The sequence below is a fragment of the Dermacentor andersoni genome, chromosome 6 (genome assembly GCF_023375885.2).
Source record: "Dermacentor andersoni chromosome 6, qqDerAnde1_hic_scaffold, whole genome shotgun sequence".
Classification (NCBI taxonomy): Eukaryota; Metazoa; Arthropoda; class Arachnida; order Ixodida; family Ixodidae; genus Dermacentor; species Dermacentor andersoni.
The window spans coordinates 144,227,885-144,255,229 of NC_092819.1; the positions used below are offsets into that span (position 1 = coordinate 144,227,885).

Genomic DNA, 27,345 nt, shown 5'->3' on the forward strand with positions numbered 1-27,345 from the left:
CAAAACCCACGGAAAAGCCAGACACAATAAGTGGTGTGTCCGTTTCGGTGTTCGGACTGCTGCGAAATTTTTACGCATACAACGTGAACAAGCTCGATGCTGTACGCGCGGCGGAAAGAAAACGAAAAACGTACGCCAGACCTGTTATCATCAGCACCATCCTTATCTGGGCTGAGTCAACGGAGTCGGCGGTGAAGATCCTGAAACCTTCGGCATACACCACGGCTGCAAGATTTAGAAAATTTTGTGGTCAGGAAGAACATGATAAATCATGCGTATTAAATAACGCCGATTTAGATTTCCCTTGGTACAGCAGGGGGTGTTCAACAAGAAAATTTGAAGTTTCATTCACGAGAATGCGTGAAAGCACCAATGCTTAATTTTTATTGCCAGGTCTGGTTCGGCATCTTCCCCTCATTGTTTTTATTGCAACGAACCTGAAACTATGGAACATTTCTTTATAGAGCGTCGTAGGTTCGACGTGCACAGAAAACGACTCCTAGAATGTCCTTCGCCAACTATAGGATAGGATATTACGCCACCCGTGATACTCTCGCGGGGCGTCGGCACCAGGACACTGCAATGGGAAAGTACTTGATGCCATATTTAATTTTGTAAGTGAAACAAAGAGACTGCCACGTTAACTTAATTGTTTTACTTTCCTCAATATGAACACAGAATATTAACTTCAAATTTGAAATAATACAGCCTGAAAATTGATAATAAATTGATAATAACGATTAGTATTCATTCATTACAATTTCTACTGCCGCCTACTACTGCCTACTGCCGCCCGATTCATGGCCGATCCCCCGTAGTGGGTTGAGCCATATCCATAGGCACCAAACCAAATCAACGGTGCTGATTTGGATTGCATTTCCGTGGGTGCAGGTGAAATATAGCGTATGGCTTATTTTCTGAGCGATGACTGCGCTGTTTTCTTTGGAAGGGCATGCCTACTTGTTCAAAACATACCGCTGTGAGCGCCTTGTTCATTAATTAACGCTGTTCACACCTTTTTCAACGAACCTGCGATAAGCAGACTAATTCATAGCACCGCAGGGTTCACACTCTGCACGAGGTATGATAACGTGCATTTATTGCGGTCCGTGTTTAGGGCAGCCGGCTCGCTTCAAAATTCAAACCTCCCGCCGCTTCAGCGCGTGCAGCGCTTCGAGCTGGCAGCCCTCTCGCTCCTTGCGACGTCACCGAGTGTCGCTTGCTTATCGGGTGCGTGAATCGAATCGTTCTCAAGGTCAGCGGGAGCGCTTAGGCAAGGCGGCAAATGGTGCCCTCCCTCGCCCGTCCGCCGCCACCTCTCTTTCAGAACATAGCGGGCGGGATTTCGCTGGGGTTTGCACGGCCGCTTCGAGCTGTCGAAGGACTGGCACATTCGCGACTCGCGGCGGTTCTCAGAGTCTGAGCGTCAGCGCAGCCGCGCCGTATCTGTACCACTTCAGCAGCTGTTTCGACAGCGTCACAGAAATCCTTGGGCAGAGCCTGCGTATCGGCGCGTACAATTCGGCCGCCCTAAGTGCTCTTAATTGGAAGTCCGTCAACGGCAGCTACAAGCAACTTTCTCTATTTCAAAATCGAAAGCTGTACGACATGGTCACCATGAAGAAACTGGTGCTCAAGTGCCTGCTCATCGTCATCCGCTACGTGAAGGTGTTAAACGAGTTCTTCCTCACGTCACTGTTCGCCTTCATCCACGGCAAGCCGCAGCGCCTGCCTCCGATCACCGACGATATACTGCTGAAACCGGCCACTGTCCTTGCTGAAGAGATCAGGACCGGCAAGGTGAGACCCCCCGCTTTCGTGCTAACCGAGCCGTGACGACGTCGTTCCTTTGTTCTTGCACGCATAATACACCGGTGCGCGAGTCACGGGCTTCAAGATCGCGACGTCTCTTTTCGCGGTGCCCTCTCTTGTTTTGAATTGGAGAACGTCTAGCCAGCCGGCGACACCGTAGCGGTGGCTTCGCCGCCAGGCATGTCCGGCCGCCTGCGTTGTGCCAGCTGGGCTAACATTCAAGGGAAAGAGACCTCGTGATTCTCGCGTATCAGCTGTGGCCGCACGGTCGCGCAGACAACATTCGCGTGCCTTGCGCAGCTGCGCGCACCCGCCGCTTTTCTCAGATATTCGGGTTGCTTGATATTTCACGCTTCTATAGAAAGCGGACATGCCCACGTTACTTGGGCCGCTTCGGCGCGCCTCTTGCGAGCTCGTGTGCTCTTCGTACTCCTAAGTAAACACCCGTGGCACGTTCCGCGCTCGCGTGCGTATCGTTGCGCGGCTGCGTTCGCTGCACCATTAAGGTGTTTATAATTAAACTGGTTATAAATGTGACGCAGTAGCTCGACGGCAGTAGCTGTGGCGAGATTTCGAAACGTTTTTCTCGCGGTGGGCCAATCGGCCGCGCGCGCGCGTCCCTTGCGAAACGCACTGCGTGCGCGTGTGAAGGAAGTATCCGCCCAGCGTCGTCGATCATACTTATTTTGGCACGCGCCAGCGACGATGTCATATATCGACACACCTTATATGATATATATTTTCGCCCGGCGGCAACGTGATCGGGAATAAATAAAAGACGGGAATGTAGAAAAACTAGCTCCGGTTTGGTTTCGACTGCCACAGAGGCCCGTTTCTCTCTTTCATGTCGCAGTGGTGAGTCACCGCGCGCGGACGTTGAAAAATGTATGCATCTGCGTCTTTTGCGCGCAGCAAACACCTGTGTAATTCTAATTCCGTATATATATTCGCCGGAGGCGGTGAAAGATAGACACACGGGACGATCGTTTGTGCAACGTGCTCTAAACGTGAGTGAGGTACAGTGGCTCTTGCGCGAGCTCTATATAGCCTTTTGTTTGACGCTTCCTTCCCTCTACCACCGCGTACCACTGTCGCATGTGTGTGTTGCCTCTTTCCGAAATCGGAGAAAAACTGGTTTTCAAACTCTACAGCAGTCGAGAGGCGGTCAAGGCTGGTCAGCCGAGAAAGGAGGCATTGGCCGAGACATGCGAATTAAAGGGCGCCTTGCCAGAGATGAAGCAGTGACAAAGCGCGCGTGACTCTCTCTCTCTCTCTCTCTCCCTCCCTCTTTGATGTTTTCACGTCCGAGGAAGGCGCGCACAGATGGGAAACTCTGATAGCAGAATTGAACGCACGCACTCGTTTGATATGTCGAGGTGCCTTATAAACAACACATACCCTTACATCCATTGCAGGCTTCCTTGCCAAACTGTGTCATGGGCAGCAGAATACGTTACCAGTGTTCGTGATACGGCAACACAGGATGAGCCCATGTTGCCATGTAGTACTTGTTTTGTGCGCCTGTTGGTGCGCGAAAATTGGTATAGGCTGTTGCCATTATAATTGCTGTTGAACCAGATATTAGTGTTATAGAACCTGTCTTCAAGTTTACACTATGAGCTGCTGCCTTAGTGGTGTGCAAAATGTATATCCCTTTCGTGCAGCATCATAAATGCCTTGCTGCACAGCAATCAGCTGCATCGATACGACTTTTGACAGTTTTTGACACTGAGGAACATCTTGTGGAGTAACCAACTTTTAAATATATGTAACTATCGGTATTAATTGGTATGGTATATATGCTTTTGCTGGTGAATCGATGCTACAATTAAAACATATCACTTATATAGCTGCATCGAAATGCAAAAGCAAAGTGTTCCAATGTAGCCTTGTGATTATGAAGGACACCTGGCTATGATTTTGTATATAGCACAGTATGTGCTATGTCTTTATTTCTCCACACGTCTTTTTGCTGGCTGGTTGAGAACGTTGAGCATGTCATTGGCCAGCGGAAAATCAATATTTTCGCTGCATTTTGTAAGAGCTTCTTCCTACACTCATACAAGTGCACACAAGATTAAGCAGAATTCAATTGCTACTGTTTCCAGGGCCAGTGCGTACAGTCCATTAGAAGGGCGATCGTGGTTATCAAGTTGAGTGCAGTTATCCGATTGCTGAGAGATAGTGAGAGATAAAACACAGGAAAGACAGGATTGCATGCCTGCTCGAGGCCTGTCACATTTCTCATTTGCACTGGTGAAACATAGCAGCAGAGTAAGTTACAGTAGACTAAGTACCACAATTAAGTGAATCGCAATGGCCATAGCAATAAGATAAGAAAAATATCCAGAGTCAAACAGAGGGGTCACATAATACTATAAGCTCCAGGGCAGCTGGACGTAAGTTGTTGACAATGCCTTTTTTTTTTTACTCCATTGCAGCTCAGACTAGATAGGACTTGTTCACTTCATGTTGCAAGTCATTAATGTACCGCTAACAAGCTCAACTTCGCCCAATGTCTGGCTAGACAGGTGGGAAGACAAAAAGAAAGAACGAATTTCAAAACACTTGCAGTTGATAGCTCATGGCATGAGTTATGCGGCTGTATCTTTTATCTAGTCTCTCTATAGCTACAAAGTCTGTGCTTCGTGTCCTTGCAGCAGCTGTTAATTTCACCAGTGCATCAGCTTTAATAGTGTTTCAGTAGCCATGTGCAGTTTGAAAGGTATTAAAGGTTCTTCTTTTATGTTGTTTCCACAGCGATGAATTGGACTATGTATTACTTTTTTAAATAACTAAATTAGCCGTTCCTTCTCTGCTGGCTCCACTATGCACTTTCTCTGTATTAGCACAAGGTGGTAAGACAGCAAGCCACTTAACGTCTTCGTCCTTTCGAATTGTGAAAAAAGCTACAGAGGAATGATCCCTTAGATTACACAAGCAACAAATCACTTTAATGGCAAAATTTTGGAAAGTGGTCACAAATTTAATTATCCCCGAAATCATTCTTCTGCCAGTTCTCAGGTTTCCATTCATGGGAAAACTGCTGTGGGGAGCAGACGTAATTTCTCCCTCTTCATTTGACACGTTCTGAGTATACTTTTTCACTATGTTTCACCTGACTGAGTTTAAGCATTAATATACAGTAAAAAAAAAAAAGCTTTCTTTTTTGATTTTCACAAATGGCCCATTCTTTAAAAGGTGGCCTTGCAGAAAATTTATTGGCAGGATTGGCATGTTCAATTTTACCAGTAAGTGACCCTCTTAAGGCACCACTACATTGTTGATGAATTGTGTTGGCAAATGATTGCAAAATTTCAGCATACAATGAAGTTGGAAAAAAATTATTTCACAAGCTAAGGGTTATTAACAATATGATTAAAAGTTTTCGTTAAACTATGTCGCCTAACATTCACAGGTTTGTTTTCTCCGACACTCTTCAACTTGATGTTTGATTTAATGAAATTTTATTATCTTTTCAAAAGTTCTTGTAAGAAGCTCCAAGTGTATAACCAAGATTTCTGACAAACCCTGATGATGGGTAATTTAAAGGGAAGCTAAACAGAAACACTAAATCACTTTCGACTGATGAAGTATCACTTTAAGACTGTTTTCGTTAATATCACGATAAGAGGTTGATTGATTACCAGAAGAGAAAGTTAGGACCAAACTACTGCTTTAAATTTTGTTCAGAACACCAGCGTGGGTATGCCCATGCGATGCCATGGATTTCAAATTACTTTCTCGTGTTTGGACCGTTGTAGCCGAGTAGATGTTCCTCCAACCTGCTGTGTTCACTCTTTGGCTTGATTCGAATACAATAGGTAGTCCATTTCTGCCGATAAAGAAAATTCCAGCAGAACCAATCTTCTCGATCCACATGTAGTCAATCAGTGGTCAGCATCCAAGTAGGTTCTTTTTCACTGATAGTGCACTAAAAAAAAGCATTCACAATCTGTTGCTACCTGCCAACAGCTTCTGTTGGTTCTGGCTTCACACTGGCAGGTGCATGTTTGCTGAGCTCAGCGCTGTGCTCGTATAATGTTATCTAAACATTTAGTGAGATTTTTTTTTTCATCTGCTACCCAGCAGAACACAATGTGACCCTGTGTTGACTTCTACCTGCATTTCGTCGGCTGCTGATAACACAATTCAAAAACTGTAGCGCAGGCTTTTTTCTTTCTTTTGCTAGAAGTGTGAAATTTTGTATGACCCATGAAAGAAAAGAAGGTTGGATGTTGTTTTCAACACTTGTAGGAATGCTTTGCTTGACAGAAAACTGTGATACCCAGTCTTTCATGAACATGTATGCCGCTAGTTTCGAAAATAGGGAGTTAGTGAAATTGCAGCAGGTTTTGCACGAATTTTGTGAACGTGGTACTTTTATTTTTCATCATGCCTGATGGTGCAAAGAACAGGATGCATGCAGTATTTTTGGTATTATTTATTTATTTATTTATTTATTTATTTATTTATTTATTTATTTGCTTTGTTTTTGAGAAAGTTGAGGTTACTTTATTGCTTAATAAAAGAAGTTGTCTACTAAAGATACAGGTATTAGTTAAGCACACATCTTTCTTAAAATTGCAGCTAGTAATCTTATGAAAAATTAAGCAAAATATAAAGATTTGCATTTTCTTATTTAAGGTTATGCAGTTATATCATGTGGCAAGCAATACATCTTTCACCTCTGGAGAAAGAATGATGTTGAAAGTGTTTAAAGTTAATCTAGTAACACGCTTACATGTGTGCAAGTCACATCCTCATTTTGACCATTTTTAAACATTGGTGAAATTAATGCTATTTTTTTACAATTATGTGTTTGCTTTTCCTTTTCTTGATCTCTTAGGGAAATTTGTTACCCTATTTGTTACCCCCCGGGTTTTTGTTTACCTTTTAACTATTTAGAGTAATAGTATCCGATTCAAGGACGTTGTAAAGAAGCTAGCATTCAGCTGCACGTTTCTGTGTACAGTTATTTTCATTTTTTAATACTGCAGACTTACAGAAACTTCAAGCAGGAGGGGCAAAATAAAATGCACATACAACAAATTAAGTGCAGTTTAGCAAGCAGGAAATAAAACAGAATAGAATAACTTATTTGTATAGACTTATAAATGCAAAGAAAAACAAAGCAAAAAAGATATTGTCATTGCAAAACTTCGAAGTGTTCACAAAGTGGAAATTAACGTAAATATAAAAATTCAGTAGCATTTACTAGAGTCATTAAAGCACAATTTGATGATCCTCTATTGTCATCACAACTTGCTAATGACTGCAATTTATTGTAGTGATCAGTCATTAGCAGAAAAGAAAGACAACTTATATATGTTAGTTAGTTTTTGTCTAAAAGTGGGTGATAAAATGTAATCATGTTGGTGGTGCATTCTTCATATAGTTGATGTTTGCATATCGTGAAGGAGACATTTGAAAGTTTTGGTTATTTTGCAAGCGCACGGCCTTGAATTGGGCTTCATTTGTTTGTTCTTTATGCAAATTACCCGTTTTAAAACTGAATCGAGGTGCCATTGTGGTTGAAACCTTGAGCGGGTGGCAGGAGGGGAGGACGATGGGGCAACTTGAGGAAATTGCAGAATATGAGCCCCCATTCTTAGTCATAAATGGCCTCGCATGTGTGGGTGCCAGCACAATGAGGTAATTGCAATGATTGAGGCTTGTGGGAAGGGTTGTAAAGGCCCCTGCACTTTTTCCTTGCAGATTTTTTCCCTGTTCTGGCGCACTTTTTGAAATGAATTATTGCATGCTCACTCATGCCTTGTTGTCCAGAGCTGCAATTCATAGCTCACATTGGGAACCTTAAGCACATGCCAATGAAGAAAGAGAGAGAGAGAATAACTACGGAAGACGATGAACCTTTGAGATCTTATTAAAGGGTAAAAAAACACTGTAAGCTAGTTTGAAACTAATCTTTGTCCTGGGGCATCAGATAAGCACATGTTAATAGTGAAGTCATTTTTTTTGTTTTTGCAAACTGTATGTGTATGGGTGTGTGTGTTATGTGGAGCACATAACATGTCGATTATGTGGAGCTTTTACCTTTTTTGAGGAAAGACACTCGTAACGGTCTCTTTGATTGTGCTATCAGCCAGATGGAAGTTCGTTTAGATTATCTTATATATGTGTATTAGATGCCAATTTATAGGAATACACTAATAGCTGTATTCTTATAATGTCTTAATTATAAGTATGGAAGTTGGATTCATGAATGATTGACATGAAGAAAAAAGATGGCACACTGCTTTCTTTTTCTTTCCTAAAGGTGGCCGTATATTCCTGTGAATTCTGTGCTGTGAGGAATGCTATAAATGTGCATTTGAAACAGTTGTTTGTCAGATAAGGCCTTTGCCGAGTTTTGTCTTTCACCACTGCCGTTTGACGCGCACTAATTTTCGCACATTATAAAAGCACCGTGCGAAGCTGCCGCTTAATACGCCAAGTGCCGACCTCTGATGCAAGCGAGTGGACCAAGCGTGCTCTTCTGATGGGTGGCTCTCTTTTGGTGATTATTGCCAGCTTGCTGTATAATTCTGCCTGATTTCGTAATTCAACTCTGCCTGGTTTTGCAATTTCGGAACATCATCTTGTGTCACTTTCAGCAGTTGCTCATCATTGGGGTCTCTTGAAAGGGCAAGTGGATTACTCAGTGCGTGTCGTGTGTCGTTGCATCACCATACACCGAAAGAGAAACGAGGAAGATTGCGAATTGAAAGTAAATGAGCTTCCTGCCTGAGCTCCTCTGCTAAGCGTTGTCAGGGAAGCGAATGAGGAAGTCACGTTACTGGTTACGTTACTGACTCTGTTGACATTTTCTTCTGGACAGCCCAAGATGGGCTTCATTTGACCCCATCAGGCCAATTCCATGCTCAGCCTCCACGTGCCCTCTGTAGCCCTTCCATCCCTGTTTAAAAAAGGGGGCTCCTACATTCTCTGTAACCCTGTAGTTTGCTTTTAAAAATGGGGGCCACTTAGGTCTTAGTTATATATATTTAGCGTCAATTTAATGTAGACGTTTGCAATAGGCTGCCTGGCTATCACTTGGCAGGGTGACATAGCAGGCATCGCAAAAAAGTTGTTCCTCAGAAAAAAGCCTGCGTAGTAGCAACTCATCTTTCTTGGTCAGGCCACAAGGGAGGAACACAGAGGAATTATTGTATGTGTCTAGAAATGGAGGTGGTTTTTGCAAGACAAGAGGAATAGCCTGTGTTGTTGAGCAGTACAGACGGATGTAGTAGGGTTTATTTGATTTGTAGGCTGTAGTGGAGATGTATTTATTTTGATCTAATATCACCATTATTGCATAGCTGGGTTGTACATTCAACACTATAAGCAGCGTCATTGCAGTAAAAGTGATCCTGAAGCTCCAGTAATAGGAAACTATGAGGTATTGCAAGACACGAGTGGACTTGAGTCTACCTGGTAGACAATGCAGCGAACCAGAAGTGAACATAAGTACACCTCACACCTACATTATTTGAGGTCCTTAACTCATTTGGAAAACAGAAAAAAAGAGATTAAGACCTACTTAAGTACAACCTTGATGAACCGTTAAATAGGGGAAGCTGTTGGTTTGAAGCTATGCATGAGGTTGCCATATTAACAATGTCATCATACTTAAAAGTTATGGCAAGGAGCCGTGTAAGTGAGCTATCCTTAATATATTTTTGTTGAGTTTAGCTACGTTCTTGCAAGAAAGGTTCACCACACTGTTTAGAAGCAAGTGGTGTTGTTGCAAGTACATGCACAGTGTTCACTGACAAAATATTCAGCTTTCAGTTCTGCAATTACTCTGAACACCTCAACAGCAGAGGGGACCATGCTGGTAGCTGCTGGTAGATTGAAGGACAGACAAAACGCATATTTTAGTTCAGCACCCGCGTTTCAGTGATGACTTTGCTGAAGTTCAGAGGCTTTTTATTTTTGCTGTGTGCAGGCACTGATGTGTCACTGTTGCTGTGTTTAATATCCCACCTGTGGAAAACAGGTTGAAATTTTTGATCAAGTCAAGGCCAACCTCCTGGCAGGTCCTAAACACTTGAGTTCGCGATCCTTCTAGCATTGCTGCTGGCCTACTTCCATATGCTATTATGTTTGTCATTTTCTTGTGCTCGCATTTTCCCATTCATTCAAGTCACGGCCAATGTCTCGGAAGAGAACAGCAGTTTACGATAGGTAGCGAGGCACTGGAAGTGGTAAGGCAATACATCTACTTAGGGCAGGTAGTGACCATGGATCCTGATCATGAGACTGAAATAATCAGAAGAATAAGAATGGGCTGGGGTGCGTTTGGCAGGCATTCTCAAATCTTGAACAGCAGGTTGCCACTATCCCTCAAGAGAAAAGTATATAACAGCTGTGTCTTACCAGTACTCAAGTATGGGGCAGAAACCTGGAGGCTTACGAAAAGGGTTCTGCTTAAATTCAGGACGATGCAATGAGCTATGGAAAGAAGAATGATGGGTGTAACGTTAAGGGATAAGAAAAGAGCAGATTGGGTGAGGGAACAAACGCGAGTTAATGACATCTTAGTTGAAATCAAGAAAAATAAATGGGCATGGGCAGGACATGTAAGAAGGAGGGAAGATAACCGATGGTCATTAAGGGTTACGGACTGGATTCCAAGGGAAGGGAAGCGTAGCAGGGGGCGGCAGAAAGTTAGGTGGGCGGATGACATAAAGAAGTTTGCAGGGACAACATGGCCACAATTAGTGCATGATCGGGGTAGTTGGAGAAGTATGGGAGAGGCCTTTGCCCTGCAGTGGGCGTAACCAGGCTGATGATGATGATGATGATGATGATGATGATGATTTACTTTCTGAAAGTGCCCAAGAACAGCTAGTATGCCTTAATATGGTGTACTCGTGATATGCCTTGGCATACTGTGTAAAGTGGACCTGATGTGTGAGAATTTGGATCTATCAATTTTTCTTGGAAGATGTTAACACTTATAGGCAAGTCAGAACTAGTCTTGCACTTCTGTTCCTAAGCAGCAAGATAAAGTATTGAACAATTGTGCTGACAAACATTTATTACTTTGTGGACAGGAATCCTGTACGCTTTTGGTTGTATGTCGTGGGATGTAAAAACTCGCCTGAAACCAAATGGTAGCATTTATAAAGCAAGCAAAGCTTGTATTTGCTGGCTTTAGTTTCATGGCCAATGATTTACTAAAAAGAAAATTATGTTTATGGAGAACTGTCCCGTAAGCAATGTAATATTACTTGATTCAGTATGCTCAGCTGTTGCACAATGTCCTCACCTCATGCATGCTAAGCTACGTATCTTTAGCTGTCTAATCATAATCTAATCATAACTAATCATAATTAATGGAAGCTTCCATAAGTTAAATATTAAATTTGGCTTATTTAGCATGCTGTGATGCAACTCTGTGCTACAGGAGGCATCACATCTGCCAAAGTTGCAGCTTGTGACCATTAAACATATATGCTTTTATGAAAATATACAGTACTGTATTTTCTTTCAATATGACATTATACAGCAGCATTTTCACCCCACTTTAGTGCACCAATAATCTATTTTCATTGCATTGAGCCTAACAATCGCCATAATTTTGACACTCTATGGCCATAGTAGCCTTCTTGCCATTGAACTCCATGAGCATCATTATCATTATCATCAAAGCTGCAACTGACTTAAAATGCCTTACCCTTTTTTGTTGGTTTGTTCATTCACTCCTTCGTGTACCACACTTTTTTCCCCTAGTACCATGTTTGTCATAGCATGGTCTGCTTCTGAAATGCCATCAGCTCATGGCAGCTCATCTATTCCTCCTCTGCTACTTCTGCTACGCAGCTCAAGAGCGTGGATCTAGTTGAGCGATACATGCGACGCATCCGAGAGGTGCAGCCTGTGATCAATGCTGTGGTGGAGGACCGGTATGAGGAAGCCATAGCTGAAGCTGAAGCCGCTGACCAGCTTGTGGCCTCCGGTAAGGTCACACCGGAGCAGCTGGCCAAGGACAAGCCCTTCCTTGGGGTGCCGCTCTCAACCAAGGACTGCTATGCCGTCAAAGGTCAGTCCCACGACGCATGGCAGTGCGTCGCGCTGCTCTACGTTGCGTAGCTCTTTACACCAATGTAAGAAGCAATCTCTAGCAAACAGGGCCGTTTGCTTACTCTGTTACAATAGCCTGTTGTTTCTTCCTTTTTATTAAATTTATTAAGAGTCAATATGGCTGAGGATGCTTTATCTTGGCTCTGCAGTGCAAGTTTTGTAACCACCACTATATTTCAACTGATGCTTTTCCTTAAAGGAACAGGGCAAGTGAATGGCAAAGTATGAGCTCTATTATGCCTTTTATGGAATTACGGCCTCTTGTCCGCCACAATAGCACTGTGGCATTATGATTGCTGAGCTCAACATTTCAAGTTCAATGCCGGCCGTGGTGGCTGCATTCCAACGTGGGCAGAATGCAAAAACGCTTATGTACCATGGATTGGGTACGCGTAAAAAGAAACCCAGATGGCCAAAATTAATCCGGATTCCCCCACTACGGCGTGCCTCATGATCATATCGTAATTTTGGCATGGAAGGCCTCTGAACTTTGTTTTCTGCTTTTTTTTTCAGTTAAGGCCTTTATAACCTCCCAAACCCATCATGCAATTCTCATATCCTTGCTTCCAAGGACGGTCGCACCTCGATAGTGTAATGAAGTCACACCCAACACAAATATCTTCATCATATCCTCTATTTGTAATAAGCATATATTAAGGTGAGAGCCTGAAGTGGCTTGTGGGTCGAAAAATTTCCTGTCCGGTGTTATTGCACAAATATTCAATGTCACCAAAATTGGTGGGAGTCTAACCCTCGACCTTTGGTGGGAGTCTAACCCTCGACCTTTGGTGGGAGTCTAACCCTCGACCTTTGGTGGGAGTCTAACCCTCGACCTTTGGTGGGAGTCTAACCCTCGACCTTTGGTGGGAGTCTAACCCTCGACCTTTGGTGGAAGTCTAACCCTCGACCTTTGGTGGAAGTCTACCCTCCACCTTTGGTGGGAGTCTAACCTTCGGCCTTTGGTGGGAGTCTAATCTTCGACCTTTGATGGGAGTCTGATTAAAGTTGTTTTTTCATCCACTTTAATTTCCATTAATTTATCATTTCTTTATTTCATTTATTAAGCACAAGTAATTTCCCCTATGTTGTCCTTGGTGTCAGTGTTTGTTGGCTTCTTGTGATATGACTAATAAAAATCGGGACCCTCGGTTAACCCACTCTCTTCTCGTTTGTTCATGATTGTGCACTTCTAGTATGCATGCTTGACATTGATTCGAATAAGCATTTCAGTTTCTCTGGTTTTCTTTGCCTGTAAGGAGGAGCAGGATCTATATACTGAGGAATCAGCTTGACAAAAGTTTTAGCCCCCATTCAATTGTCAAACAGAAGTGCAGGCATCATTATGCAGACACTTAATGTTCTCAAAACCATAATAATGTTTGCGAAACTCTTGTTTTCGGAAGAAAATTGACGCTATCACTAATATTTCTTTGAAAAATGGCATTGAAAAAGACCATCCTTCATGTTGCACCACCAAGCCTGGGTCCTCATTTTTGTACACGCCTGTTGCGCAATGCTTTTCCAGATGTTATGGGACATAGTGTTGCTAAAATACCATGCATAGCAGTGTCCTACATGTCTTGCATGGTTTCCATGTTCACTTTGGAAAAACGTTGTTCCCTATATACAGTGTTAGGGAAGCTTTGCTTTGCTAAAATGAGTTAATAAATTGAATTTAATTTGTTCATTATGTATTTGAACCCACTTATAACAGTATTGAAGTGCCAAGAAAATTTCATTTTTATAACCGGTAATTGTTTTAACTGGGTTGCACAAAAAAAAAAAAAGAACAAAGGGAGGATGGAAACATTTTATTAGACAGAAAATTACGTACACTTTTCACTTGTTTGCATAAGAAAAGCCATGTCCGTCAGCTTTGCCTGCTTTATGCGAAACTTGCTGACATCCTTCTCCAGGGCATCCAGGTGCATCACTTAGTGCAGCGGAAGGTCTCTCGTGAAAATGAAACCCTGGAGGGACTGAATCATCTGCAGGGGCTCCTGCAACAACACTGGGGCAGCCTGCCCAACCATGTCACCGTTGCCGTCAACACTGTCGCTGTTGCCATCGCTATCCATGGCTAGCACCTTCGTGACAATTGCCTCATCAGTCAGTTGTTCCAAAGTTTCTAATGCATCATCTGCATGCAGGAACTCAGAGTTCCGATGCGTTATCAATCACTGCAAGTTGCGCCGTGCATTGCTGGTGATCTGGTGATCGAGGGAAGATCAGCCGTTTTCTGGTACAGTCGCGAGACAATGAAGCCGGGAGGCCAAACTCGTGTTGGGACCATGTGACTGGGAGGGACGCCAGGATGCAACAGAGACAAACGTAAACACCGAGACAAAGCAGACCTGTTGCTCTCCATTGGCGCTGTTGGCCAACTTGGCGCAGTCGTCTCTTGTTTCAGAAGTGTGAAAGAGATGCGGAAGAGAGCTGTGCGACGTGGGCACTTGGTGTGCACGGCATGCAGGCATGTGCAGTGGCTCGGGTCTTTTTCCAGAATTTGTCATCGCTTTTGGTTATGGTGCAGACATCAACAGCCAGATTTAATTGTTATAACAAAGTACACGGCAGGGGAACGTTGTAGTAAGCAGTTTATTTTACCTTAGAACACACACAAAAGTTCACGTTGCCAAGGCTGCTCATTGTTAAATCCAGCGTGTTGTTGTAGCCGGTACTGTTATAAGCGGGTCTGACTGTAGATTGCTTTCTTATAGCCCTTTTAATCATAATGAGGTTATATAGTAACAGAAAAATGACTCTGTTCTGGTCACTTTTTTTTTTCTGCTGAATGTCAGACTGACGAGAACTATCCTGCCTAATTGCCATCCTGTTTGTGCGACCTCAGGCATGCTGCAGGACTCGGGTCTGGTGCTGCGAAAAGGCTTCCGTGCTCCACAGGATGCAGACGGCATGGCCCTGCTGCGTGCAGCCGGTGCCATCCCACTGGCACTCACCAACATCTCGGAGCTGTGCATGTGGTGGGAGTCGTACAACAACCTGCACGGACGCACCAACAACCCCTATGACAGCCGCCGTATTTGTGGCGGATCCAGTGGTCAGTTCATGCTTGCTCTTGCAGTTATGTGTTTGTGTGTTTGTTTTGTTATGGTAACATCAACGCGTCACTTGTGATTGTCACAGATGAGCAGGTAAAAGGATCATTCATTAGCACAAAAACTTGCTGACCCACGTGATAAAACACAGACTGATGTTCCAGGATCTCTACAGACCACTTCTTCACATTGTGCCAGTAATTGCAAAATTTATTGTTGCTGCAGGTTTGCAGGGGCACAAATGGCAGTATGCCTCAACACTCCACGCACTGCAGTTACCTCATGACTGTGGTTCAATTCAGGAAACAGTGGACGTTTACAACAGTTACATTGGGAAAACATTTATTGCATTTGCAACTAATGCTTTGAGCTAATCAGGTAGTTGTATAGACAATCAATGAGGAATTACGTGCAGAAAGTACTCTAGGTAAACAGGGTTCTTTAGTTACTAGCTAAGGTTTGAGTGGCTGCAGTGGCTGCCATGGCAATACATGGAAAAGTTCTCACATGTGGGAAAATACTGGAAAAAAGCACCAATTGAGACTTTGCTACCTGCTAGAAATCAGAGACCCAAAGCACGAAGTAGGCAGGATTGCCTGGGTCTCACCTGTTAACACTTGCACTTCTTGTATGCTGCCCACAAGAGGAGAGAGAGAGAGAGAGCAAATTATAAATGAAAGGTAGGGAGGTTAACCAGGACTGAGCCCAGTTGCTCCTGCTGGCACAGGTATGCTTGGTCAGTGTGATGCTTCACATGTAGGGCGGGGTGGCCATGTTGGGACACCACCGTTCTCACAACAGGTGGCTGGGAATTTATCCCAGTGCTCAAGGATACATGCTGTCAAATAGCCATGCACCCTGTCTAGTGTGCTTGCGATAGTTTGGATAAAAGCAGACATAGGCACAGCCTTGATCATATATGTTTTTGCCCCCTGCTTTGCTTTAGAGACAGAAAATGTATGGAAATAGTGATACGACAGAATTTGCTTCTAGACTGGAGGTAGCAGCATCTTTGAATGGCGTTAGGTAATGCTTTATTAAGAAAAAAAAGTTATTTGAAGCATGCAGTTGCCAAACATCCATGGCAGTGAACCTCAATAGGTTAAATGTTCAATTAACGGTTATTTTTCCAGAAAACATCCTGGAAAGGAAATGGATTAAGATATAAGGACCCCTCCAGCACATAAAACAGCAGCAGTTCAACAACAGTGCAAGAAGGCAATAATACGTTGTCTAGCAATAAGACAATAAGGAGACAATAAGTTGTCTAGCCCATTCCATCAGGCAACTGGGCCATGTCAATGTCTGATTCATACATTCGATTCTGCATTGTGACCACACAATGCGGCTGTGCTGGCTAATGAATTGATGTTGTCGAAGTGGTTAATCACGCTGCAGAAATGAAAAGTGGGATCACAAACATGAGTGAGAGCCTAGTGGCAGTGCCCTTGATAGCAATGACTGCATGCATGTTACAATGTGAACTCAGCAACACTATGTCTAGTGTAAACTTTGCAGAGTTCAAACATGGCCTCTAAAATTCTTTGGCAAGCACCTGCTTGTGAACATGCATCCTGGGTAAAAATTTGAAGCACAACCAAATTACATCCCCATTTGCACACTAGTTGTATAACATTCTTCGATGCTTTTGAAAGAAATTGATAGCTTGATTTCTGTGTCCTGCAGTTCACCAAAACATTGTATATGAATGAAACCCATGTTTATTTCTCATCAAGTTTTTTTCAGGCAATGTCTGTTCATTCTTTTTCAGAAGTGAGAAGTGCGGAGGATTTGCACCACTCACAAAGCATTTTCTCATTTATGTTTGCCTTTTAGACGTAGTAGTTTATATTTTAATGGCACAGCAACCATTGCTACTATAATGTGTCATGGTTGAAGGTGTGAGCTATGACTGGCTTCTGCTCATGCTAATAACCAAAAGCAAGGAGTTAGTAGTGATTGAAGTCTTAGAGTTTCTGGGACAAACAAAGCACCAATACCATGACCAGAGCTCAGAAGTCCTCTGATCAGCTGTTGCTGTAAATCAAATTTGAATGACAAAGTACAGTATCAATCATATTTACATTATTTGCTGCACTTGTTCCTTTGCTTGTGCCCTGTCCGTAGTGCTCTTTTGCAACTGTAATGCTGCATCTCACTTTTTTGCCACGTGGCACTATCGTCACACAGGGGGTGAGGGAAGCCTCATCGCTAGTGCTGGTTCCGTAATTGGTGTTGGCACTGACATCGGCGGCAGCATACGGATGCCAGCTTTTTTCAACGGCATCTTTGGCCACAAGCCAACGAGAGGTGAGACACATTTTTCTGTGTTCTGACACTGCTGCCTGCACTTTTGTTCATTTGCAAGTCGGGCTACTCTGTGACACTATGACATCCTGCAGGGCATACAGCAGAACTGTGCGCATCATTGGTAGGCCTTCATTGACAACTTTAGCCTGAAGCCTTACCTGCAATAGTGCATTATCCTGTTGGTATTGCAGTGTGGCTGCCAGAAAGATGATGTTTCAGAGCGCAGTTCTTCGGCAGCCGTTCCTGTGGTGAGCATCGGCATGACCGAGCAAACGAGCACAACCGCGAAAGACGGAAAGAGCAACGTGGAGCGCAGTGGGGTATGAAAGGTGGCAATATTGAAGAGAGTGCAAGGAGGAAAGCGCGAGAACAAAAGCATAGTGCCGCGCAAGACAGGTTCTGTGACAATCGCTACGAGATGGTGCCAGAGGACCGCACATCATCTGTGCATCTTTCTTAGTCACTGCTTTTCACCGGCTAACAAATGTTGAACTTTATCCCTCAACACACAACGTGCCTGCATGTATCAGAAGTTTCAAAAATGTTATCGATAGTTATATCCGTTGGCTGTTGTCACCAAAGCTTTTTTTAATCTGATTGTATGTGTGATGCGAGTTGTGTAGTACTTTTGGGAAGCCACGGGGGCACCAGCGATTACACTGTCACCTTCGACGAGTCATGTATATAAAAGCCGACGTGCTTGACCCACAGATCAGATTTTTGACAATCGCCGACTCTGCTTGCCGTTGTCATTGTGCTTGAGTGTTGCTTGTTTTGCTGCGCATAAGTTCGCCCAAAAAAGAGTTACAAATTTAACTCACAGTTTCGATGCTGTGTCGTTCTTCACTGTCACTACCATGTGACAGTATAAATCATAATGCAAAGCCAGTTCTTTCCGACAATGAGCGATGCAACAGGTGGAACTGCTTCGTCTGCTACAGAGGCTCCACGCTACCACTGCCAAGAGGAGCCTATCATTCAGAATCAAATTCTTTGCCATAATATATCGCGAATTCAAAACACCTGAACAGCTGCGCTCAAAATTTGTGTTAGGGAGTATCGTAATTGTTGAATTTTTTTATGCCATTGTGCTAAGCATATTATTGTAACTGTAGATAAGCCGTTTTGTATAATCTGTCCATCTCTTTTCATTACATGACTGCATGTGTCCTGATTGAGGGCAGGCCAGGTGATATTTAGACACTGTTAATGCAAAGTAATGCAATGTTAAAGCAAAAGGAATAGAGAGGAGAGGAACTTGTCCTGTCATTTTCTTTTCTGTGTGTTTTCATCTGCTGTGTCAGGTAGCCAAAGCGAATGTGCATGTGTGTGGGTTGATTCAGAGGAGTGCATACATGACTGGTTCAAAGAAAGTGTTTGTGCACTCCATATTGCATAGGTATGAGAATGGTCCAACTGCAAACAAATCTGTTCCCCCACGAAAACTGGGAAAAAGAAAAAGTAAAGGTGCTTGTGTGCAAGATGTGTAATTCACTTGCACATAATGTGCACATCTACTTGGCGTTGGCTTGAGAGAAGTCTGTATGCATTTGTGGCTTAATTAGAGCATCCGGCTGTGGTGCTAGGAGACCGAGATTCAGTCCCATCGTCAGGCGTGCAATTATTTTCTATTAATTTCTGTCTGAGTTACTCAGCAAGACAGCAGCAGCCATGATCGGCAAAGTCCGGAAGGGTTCGCTGGGAAAGTCTTGCTTTAATAAACCTGCTTGGTATATATGTCAATTGTCTGGGTTGTCTGACGCTGTCTGCAGGACTGGTGTCCAACAAGGGCCAGTACCCACCGGCACGTGATGACTCCCTGGACGCCTGCCTCGTGGCGGGTCCCATGTGCCGATATGCCCAGGACCTCGAACCCATGCTGGCCATCATGGCGGGACCCCGTGCATCTCTGGTGCCATTCAACACTGAGGTGCGAGAAGAATAAAAAAAAAAACGAGGGGCACAATTTTGTGTTAATGATGACGGTACCAAGCACATGGTCAATATAGAGTTTTAGCTTGTCCGTAAACTTCTTGCCATTTACGGGTTACAGAGTTGCCAGAGCACCGGACGACAGTAGCAAAGCTGGTGGCAATGTCTTGTGATGCTTTGTCCAATGCAAAGTGCTTGTAAAATGTTTGTCGTGCGAGTTCCCTTGCCAAACGAAAATCTGAAAAGGGCTGTATGCCTACGGTTGTGTCACTACCAAAGCTTTACACCGTCAGTTAAGTAGAATATGATAGGTCACTTCGGTACAGTAGAATCTCGTTAAACGAAACCTCAAGGGACCAAAGGAATTAATTCCATTTAGCAGTAGTTGCGTTTACTGAGAAAGATGAGCAAGGGTGCAGCACTATGTGCATACATCCTCTCAATACAGCACAGTACACTTATAACAATACCACATATCGGTTATAACGATGAGTTGACTTCAGAGTATCAATTTATGCATTAGGGCTATGAGAAAAAAAACATACTGTATAACGATATGCCAATCACCGTTTATCGGATATAATGATCGAAATACTGCCTTTTTGGCAGCGTTTTCCAGGTAGAATGATTGTGAAATTTGCTTTGTTAAGTTCCCCTTAACTGAGATGGGGCGAAAAGTTTGCCAACGTGAGTTCGTATCTGCCGCCATTATCGCGCAGCGCGTCTCGCCAGCGCACCAATTCAGAGCATCGCAAGTTGGCGTGGCGTGCCACAAGATGGCGCCAGATTTTCTGCGGCACGAGCTCCTTAACACTTTCGCATTAAAAGCGAGAACCTACCTCTCTTCCTCAGGGAGCACAGAAATGCGCCATGGAAGCAGCGGTCGGTGCACTGACAAAGCGCAAAGCTATGCCGCTTGGGACGAAGCTGCAAATTTTGCAAGACTCGCGCGGTCGGTGATATTGATGGTTCTGAAAACCACGAGCGCCACGATCATCAAGGCTAAAATCGGTGACCGTGCCAATGAACGGAAATGGCAGGCTTTGTGCGCTAGGGCAAAACCCCCATGTGTGAAAACAACACGGTGGCATCCCCTGACATTACCAAACTATGGGAGCACGTCGCTACTGGTGATAAAATAGGTGGTGCTTCGATGGAGGGGTTTCTGAGTGCAGATAGCGCTGCATCGTTCTGCAAAGAATCTCCGACAGGGCGATCATGTCACGACAGAGAGTGGCGTTTTGCAACGGAGGTGACGAGGTTGACAGTGGCCTGTCTTTGAAACTGATCCCAATGTTCACGCCAAGTGCACTGTTGTCGATAGAGTCGCTCACTGATTTCATGCACGCTAAATTATAGCTTTCACTGTCCGCGCGGTTGCTACCGGCTGTCGCAATGAGGATGACGGAACCCAGACCTATACTCAGACATGGATGAGGGTTACGAAGAAGAATAAATAACACTGGCGTGAAGTACAGCTGGAACCAGAAAAAATTGTTTAACCAATTTCCATTTACAAAGGTATACATTTATGGAGATTTTACTGTATTAGCCTGATGTGCTCTCTGCTCTGCATCACAATATGTTGCTACCAATGCTGTTGCTGCTGTACGCCTCTCTGGTAACCTGGTATTTTGCAAATGCTGATACTTTTACAAACAAGCTTAAGCTCTCTAATGAAGCCAGCAAAGGCATGGGAAACTAACAGGTTTACTTAATTTAAGTGTAGAAAATTGTAAGGAAAAGGTAAAGGTGTTTTAGCAACAACATTATGGCGTGGACTTAACCACTGTACTGGTCAGACTGGAGCTTGTGTCATTGCTATGTGACTTCAGTGACCTCTATCCCTCTAAAGTTCATGAATTAACCATTGTATCCCCCCCCCCTCCCCCCTGTCCCCCAAACCTACGCTGCACTTGGTGCACATTTTTACCTGTTTGCAGTTAATAGTAAGGTGATATAAACAGGTAGCATTTAAATAAATTATATAGAAGTGATATTAAGGAGGTGGCCTTTCCTACCTTTTGTTGTTTCTACTGCTGTCGAAGCTGTGCTGCTGTGCCTTTAGTATGAGCATGGCCTCCAATATTTGGCAGCGCAACCCTCCATCACATCCCTCTGTGTCAGAGGCCTTGGTAACTGCGCAGTGGTATCATTCTTTGTCACCAGATGGCATCAGCTGTGCTAACACCTAATATTCACTTGTTTCACGATATGGCTGAGTGGCTATTGTGCTATGATGCTGAGCACAACCTCGTAGGTTTTATTCCCCTGTTGCCATGGCTACTTTCTGGGAGCAATCACACAAGGACACTCGTGTATTGAGAATTGGGTTGCATTTGCTAAAGAACCCTGAATGGTCTAGATTAACATGAAGTGCCTACCCTTCCATTATGGCATCTGTCTAGTCTCCGTGTACCCTTGGGACATTGAATCGCATCCGTCAATCAACCAACACATGGTGTCTTCATCTGCTGCAGGTGGACTGGTCCAAGGTGACAGTGTACTACATGGTTGATGACCTGGGAGGCACCCTCTGCACGCCCGTCCACCCTGAGATGAAAGATGCTGTGCGCAAGGTGGGTTGTTTGGGCATTTCGTTTGATTTGCTGCTTTGTTCTTGTGCCACATCTTTCTTACGAGGTCAGGTTTTGGTTTCACAATGGAACGCAGTCTCAGTAAAGGTATCGGCAAGCAGACACTTGTTACAATCCCCGGAAGGGTGTTGGGCTCCTACATGTGTAAAGCAGTATAATTTACAACCTATTGCAAAGAGGTAAAGAGCAGTCAGCTGTTGCTAGCAATGGCTGACAGGCTTTTACTTCCTTGCTGTGGACTGTACCTATGAGAAAATAGGGATAGTTGGTTTGTTAGGGTGCTGAGAGGCTATAAATGCTAGCACAGCTGCTTGAAGTACTAATACAGTCCATTGAAGATTTAGTCGATGAATAGAAAACTACATTTCTTGCATCCTCAGCATCAGTAAAAATAGGCAGCAGCATAGCACCGGTAAGCTTTGCTCGCTAGCATGCAAGCACACAGCTTACACTGGCACAGTGGAACTGAACTGAACTTACAAACATGCATCTTCAAAGCCTGGACCTGCAATTACCGCGCCGTCTTCCACAAGGGGTATCGCGAGGTGAAGAAAGGTTTCTGTACCACCTGTGGCTTGGCGTGGCCTTCACAAATGCCTATTCATTTCACATCGGCATGGCCAACAACCCTACTTGCAACAACTGCAGCAGCGAAGAGGCAATTGCACAGCCTCCTTAGTAAATGTCCTCGTTTCAGTACACCTAGAAAAGAACTCTCAACTGCATTAAAAGGACTGGACACAATCGCCCTTTGTCAGAAGGAAGTATTCTCGAGACACCAGTCGAGACCGTCCTAAGCACAGAAGGCATTCTGCACATTGTTGTGCTTGAGGACAACTGGACTGAGTGGTAGACTTTGAGAAGTGTTGTGTGCTACATTGCACTCATGTACAGTTTCAACCAAGAAGCGACCTGGCTCCCTGCATTAAAAAAAGAAAGAAAGGGATCTGCCTTCTTTGTCTCTCATGGTGCACACGAGAACGGTTTAAAAAGTCACCACTTATACGCAAATAACATGGCCAGACTAGTAAGTGGTCACACACGTGTTATCCAAATGTATATTAATTCAGAATTAGATATACAGTTAAACCTTGATATAAGGAAGTTGGCAAGATCTGCAATTTGCTTTGTTATGTTGAAATTTTATTACATTGATATGTGATCTTTTTTTCAAATAAGTACAGTCGCCGATGGATTTTTCTTGCATGGAAGGGCCCACTAAATTTATGAATTATCGGGCAGTTGGAAGAAAGGAACTTGAATGAGAAAATAATAATAATTTTGTTCAATTTGCGGATCGGTGATGAAAAATATGGTTTCAGGCTGTGTTGACAATATCTACACGTCGGCGGTAAAAAGGAAAGCCAGCCAAGCTTTGGCGTCCGCTCCGCTCCCCCAGCTGATAGTGTCGCCTGCAGCAAGACGATGCTATTGTGAGAAGCGAATGCTTCGTCTGCCTCTCGCGCAATGCCTTTCTGAAACTCGAGATTACACAGCCTCTAGCCCTAAATGGGTAAGAAGACGGCACACAATGCCACGTCATCTTAGCTCATCTATGTTTTGCATGCACGGTAGATTACCTCTAAAACAGGGCGTGCAGGCTGCGTATGTACTCGGCCATGCTCATAGCCAGGCGCAGCCATGGCCGCACTAGAAGAGGAGACTTGTGCCAACCTGCCCCTTTCCCTCTCCTCCCTGCCCATCGCCTGTGCTCGCACGTGGTTGATCGGTCGTATTATGGCTTCCCTCCCTCTTTCCCCTTGCTTGCATGGGAAGACAGCGCTCGTCAAGCCATCGTCCTTCTCGCCTCAGCTTTGCGTGCTTTCACTCGCACCTAAAGCATACAGCCATGCAGCACACGGGGCAGGTTAGGATCGTATCGCGCTTGGACTTCGTACGAAAATATGACTCTGCTCCGCTTCAATGGTAACATGATTTGAGAGGTGCATCCGCAAGCAGCCGCATTAATTCAACCATTTGACCACCTGCGTCCACAGAAGTTTGCACTTGTTATCTTGGTATTCCTTTGTGGTGAGAGCGAAATTTTGTTGATTGAAATTGAAATCGTGTATAAACGCATTTCACTATATTCGGGTTCAAACTACATGGCGTTCTATGGACAAGAAGTTATAAAAAGTTAAATACTTTGTTATATCAAGAATATTCATTATATTAAAGTTCGTTATGTAGAGCTTTAACTGTACATGCATGCAAAGTCTTACCCTTGTTGTTGCACAGGTGGCCCGGTACTTTCGTGATGCGCATGGCAGCCCTGTGGTTGAGCTGGCCCTCGAGGAATTCCGTTACTCAGCCCAAATCTTCACTGCTCGGCTGGCTGCTGCAGCCGTGCCCTCCTTTGCCTCAGAGCTGGCGCTGCTCAAGGTAAGCTTAACTGACATGCGCACAACGTTTCTCTCCTGGGAACTTACTGTTACTGTAACATTGTGTGTTCATTGTGGCAGTGAAATATTATCATTAAAGGCAAATCTTCAAATTTCGTGAATGCTTACCGTATTTACTCGAGTCTAACGCGCGCGATGTGGAGATGCGCGACTTTCACGCGTCCCCTGATATATTGTTTTCTCGCACAGCTCCCGTCTCCTGTAATCCGGCTTCGACGCGTGGCTTTACTGCGACGGGCGGTATGCTTGCAGGGTAGTACAAGAGATGGCGCGAGTGTTGCTCTGCTTACGCCACCTAACGGCGGGGTTACTTGGGCTGCGCCCAAGTAACCCCCGCATTTCTTCAATTGCAATATGATGGGAACGAAAATGTCCCCAGCAAATTCTGTAGTTCCCACACACTGATAATCTGAAAGCCAACTTGATTTGTCTTCAACTTAAAAGACCTGTTCACTTTTCTCTGATCACTTTGTGCGAGAAAGCAGCTGTATATTGCAGTAAGAATTTGTGGATAGGCACAGAAAAGCAAGAGGATTGCAAATGTGAGTGCAGCACGTGAAAGTACAAATTTCGGGCACACTTGATCCTGAACAGCTGCATTGCCTCTAATGAAGCTAGTGACAACTTCATATACAGCAGTACTATTAAAGAGTCTAGATTAGCCGTAACTAGTACAAGCTTCACATTGGGTTGTAATTCCAAGCCGTTTCCTGTGCGTGTCTAAGTTCATTTGTGCTGTCGTCTTGCGCTGACTCACCGACTAATAACCACTTCCAATGTATTGCATGCAATATACAGGATGTTTCAGCTAATTTGAACCAAGGAATTTAAAAATGTGGTTAATCGGAGCTGAATAAAACCAGCGACATATGGTTTGCCGTCATGTGGCACTCCTTGGAGTATTTTTCTTATTCTGCTTAATTAATTAATTAGCTCAGTTATGCAAAATTTTAGTATACACTATAAGGCCAAGCGTGTTTCATTACGTTGTAGAGTGGATTCAGAAATGACCGATCCAATTTTTTTTGGTAGTGTACACGCTGTGTGGTGATTTTTTTCACCGTTTGAGCAAAGCCGCGAAATATGAGATAAAACCATGTGACCGTGCTCATGCGCTGTCGTATTGCATCGTTCTCAACCGTGCTTTAAGCAAAAGAACTGTACGCACGGACCGCGGAGAAGTGAGCGGCTGCGGCTCCAGGCACGAGCTTCAATGTGCGTCAGCATCCTTGACGGTGGCACACAGAAAGGAAGCGCCGTCGTCCCTGATAAGCAATAGGCTTGAAGCACAGTTGAGTGCTAAAATACGATAGCGCATCAGCACAGTGACGTGGTTTTATTTCACATTTCGCGGGCTTTCTTTAAATGCCAGAAAATAGTGCCACGCAGTATTTACGTTGCCACAAAAAGATTGAATCAGTCATTTCTGAACCCTTATAATACGTAATGAAATGCATTTGACCCTGAAGTGAATATTAAAAATTTTGAGTGATTTATCTCAGTTAATTAACTAATTAGGCAGAATGTAGCAATATATTGACGAGCACCACGTGACAGTAAACCATATTTCGTTGGTTTCGCCCAGTGGCAGTTAAACACTTTCTTTAAATCCTTGGTTCAAGCTGTGTGAAACACCTTGTATAAGTGAGAACACACCATAAACATTTTGTTTGACCCTTTTATCGTGTCGACTGCGCGGTGAAATTTAGATGTGCTTGTGTTTTTTTTGTTTTGCAGGGAAAAGTGCCCGTATGGCGAGAACTTGGACGCTGGCTGCTGCGGCGTTCACCACACACGCTACCTGCTCTTGCCCTCTGCCTGCTGGAATGGCTGTCTCCAAAACGCGGCCACCCTGCGCTCACGCGAGTCCTGGCTCGAGCAGACACCCTGCGAGACCGTCTCGATGCTCTTCTCGGAGCCGGCACCGCCATATTTGTCTACCCTTCGCACCCAGAGCCGGCACCTTTCCACTACCAGCCATTGCTCAAGCCTTTCAACTATGCCTACACGGCCATCTTCAACGTCCTCGGCTACCCCACGTGCCAGTGCCCCGTGGGAATCTCGCCGAGCACAGGCACGCCACTGGGCGTGCAGGTCGTCGCTGCCTTCTACAAGGACCACCTCTGTTTGGACGGGGCACGAGAGATTGAGAAGGCGTTCGGTGGCTGGCATCAGCCGCCCACAAAGTAGGAGCAGGTGCAGGGACAGTCTACAGAAACGGACAGCATCACTTTGCCTTCCTCTTGTAAAGAGCTGGACATTGCTACCCTGTTGCTCACACATTCACCTTATTTCTGGGCCAAAGGTGCGGATTGGAGACTGGAACAACAGTGAAAAGTGGTTTAGAGGTAGATATGTTTTTGCTTCTTTGTGTTGCACATTACGCTGATGAGCTCTGGCTGGAGCCCGGTGAACAGTGGTTGGAGTGAGGTGTTGATCCGCAGACTCTGGCCGCATGTGACGGTAACCCAGGCATGGTGAGGTGCAGATTGTTGGCAGGACGTTTCGTGTTAGTGCCGATCGTTTTGTGAAACGTGTGTTGTGCAGAGGGCATCTGGAGCAGGCGCTTCACTGCGCATCTGCCGATGAAGTGAGGAACACTTGTATGTGGGATCAACAGAACTCTTGGACTGGGCACTTTGTCTGCAGGACTTTTCTGTTAACATCGCATGATTCCCACAATATAGTTCATCTACGCCTCTGTGCAGCCTTGCACCATTTGATTGTGTTCTGTAATGTCCTGACCTTGCAATAATGCTTGCATACCGAGCCTGCTACATTTGTGCTGCTCGTCATTGTCCACTGGTCGTGTCTGCTGTCTTTGTCTAACATTGTGGCGTGTGTGGTGTGTGCATGTGTAACATTGCATGTTACATGTGCATGTGTAACATTGCAGCACGTGTCACATGCATCTTGTGGTGCTTCCTGTCTCGAAAGAGCTAGCCATCTGCTAAGCTTAGTACAGTTGCATGTACTAGGACAGCTGTTATACCATGTGCTCTGATACGTATTGTACTTTGGATTGTCTTTGAAGTTGAGAAGTGTGAGCTTACATTCTTCCGGTACTCTCAGTTTCACAGAACCGGTGATATGTTTGTATGTATACTGTGATCTCTTCATTCATAAAGATTGGACACTTGT

The 27,345-nt window shown here is 44.4% G+C and overlaps 1 protein-coding gene and 1 long non-coding RNA gene across 3 annotated transcripts; one reads left to right on the forward strand and one right to left on the reverse strand.

Moving 5' to 3' along the window:
- Positions 1 to 799: 799 nt before the first annotated feature.
- LOC126523607 (fatty-acid amide hydrolase 2-A) lies at positions 800 to 27,345 on the forward strand. 2 transcript variants are annotated; one of them, XM_050172201.3, is made up of 8 exons: positions 800 to 1,800; positions 11,644 to 11,863; positions 14,756 to 14,965; positions 17,154 to 17,273; positions 19,046 to 19,203; positions 21,686 to 21,784; positions 24,041 to 24,184; positions 25,942 to 27,345. In XM_050172201.3, exons 1-8 carry the CDS (start codon positions 1,084 to 1,086, stop codon positions 26,392 to 26,394), a joined length of 2,121 nt encoding a protein of 706 aa, XP_050028158.2. In that variant the 5' UTR covers positions 800 to 1,083; the 3' UTR covers positions 26,395 to 27,345. The 2 variants fall into 2 exon arrangements, with proteins under 2 accessions (XP_050028158.2, XP_054922913.1); XM_055066938.1 differs by lacking the exon at positions 800 to 1,800 and adding an exon at positions 8,098 to 8,332.
- Positions 19,143 to 24,085, reverse strand: LOC140219015 (uncharacterized). Its single transcript, XR_011895293.1, has 3 exons — positions 24,025 to 24,085; positions 21,227 to 21,344; positions 19,143 to 19,198 (listed from the first exon to the last, which is right to left on the reverse strand). It is a non-coding gene; the product is annotated as an uncharacterized lncRNA (long non-coding RNA).

Coding starts and splice junctions, on each gene's coding strand:
- LOC126523607 (XM_050172201.3), top strand. CDS start 1,084: ATGATAACGTGCATTTATTGCGGTCCGTGTTTAGGGCAGCCGGCTCGC. Junction 14,966..17,153: donor TATTTGTGGCGGATCCAGTG/GTCAGTTCATGC, acceptor ATCGTCACACAG/GGGGTGAGGGAAGCCTCATC. Junction 17,274..19,045: donor TGGCCACAAGCCAACGAGAG/GTGAGACACATT, acceptor CGCTGTCTGCAG/GACTGGTGTCCAACAAGGGC.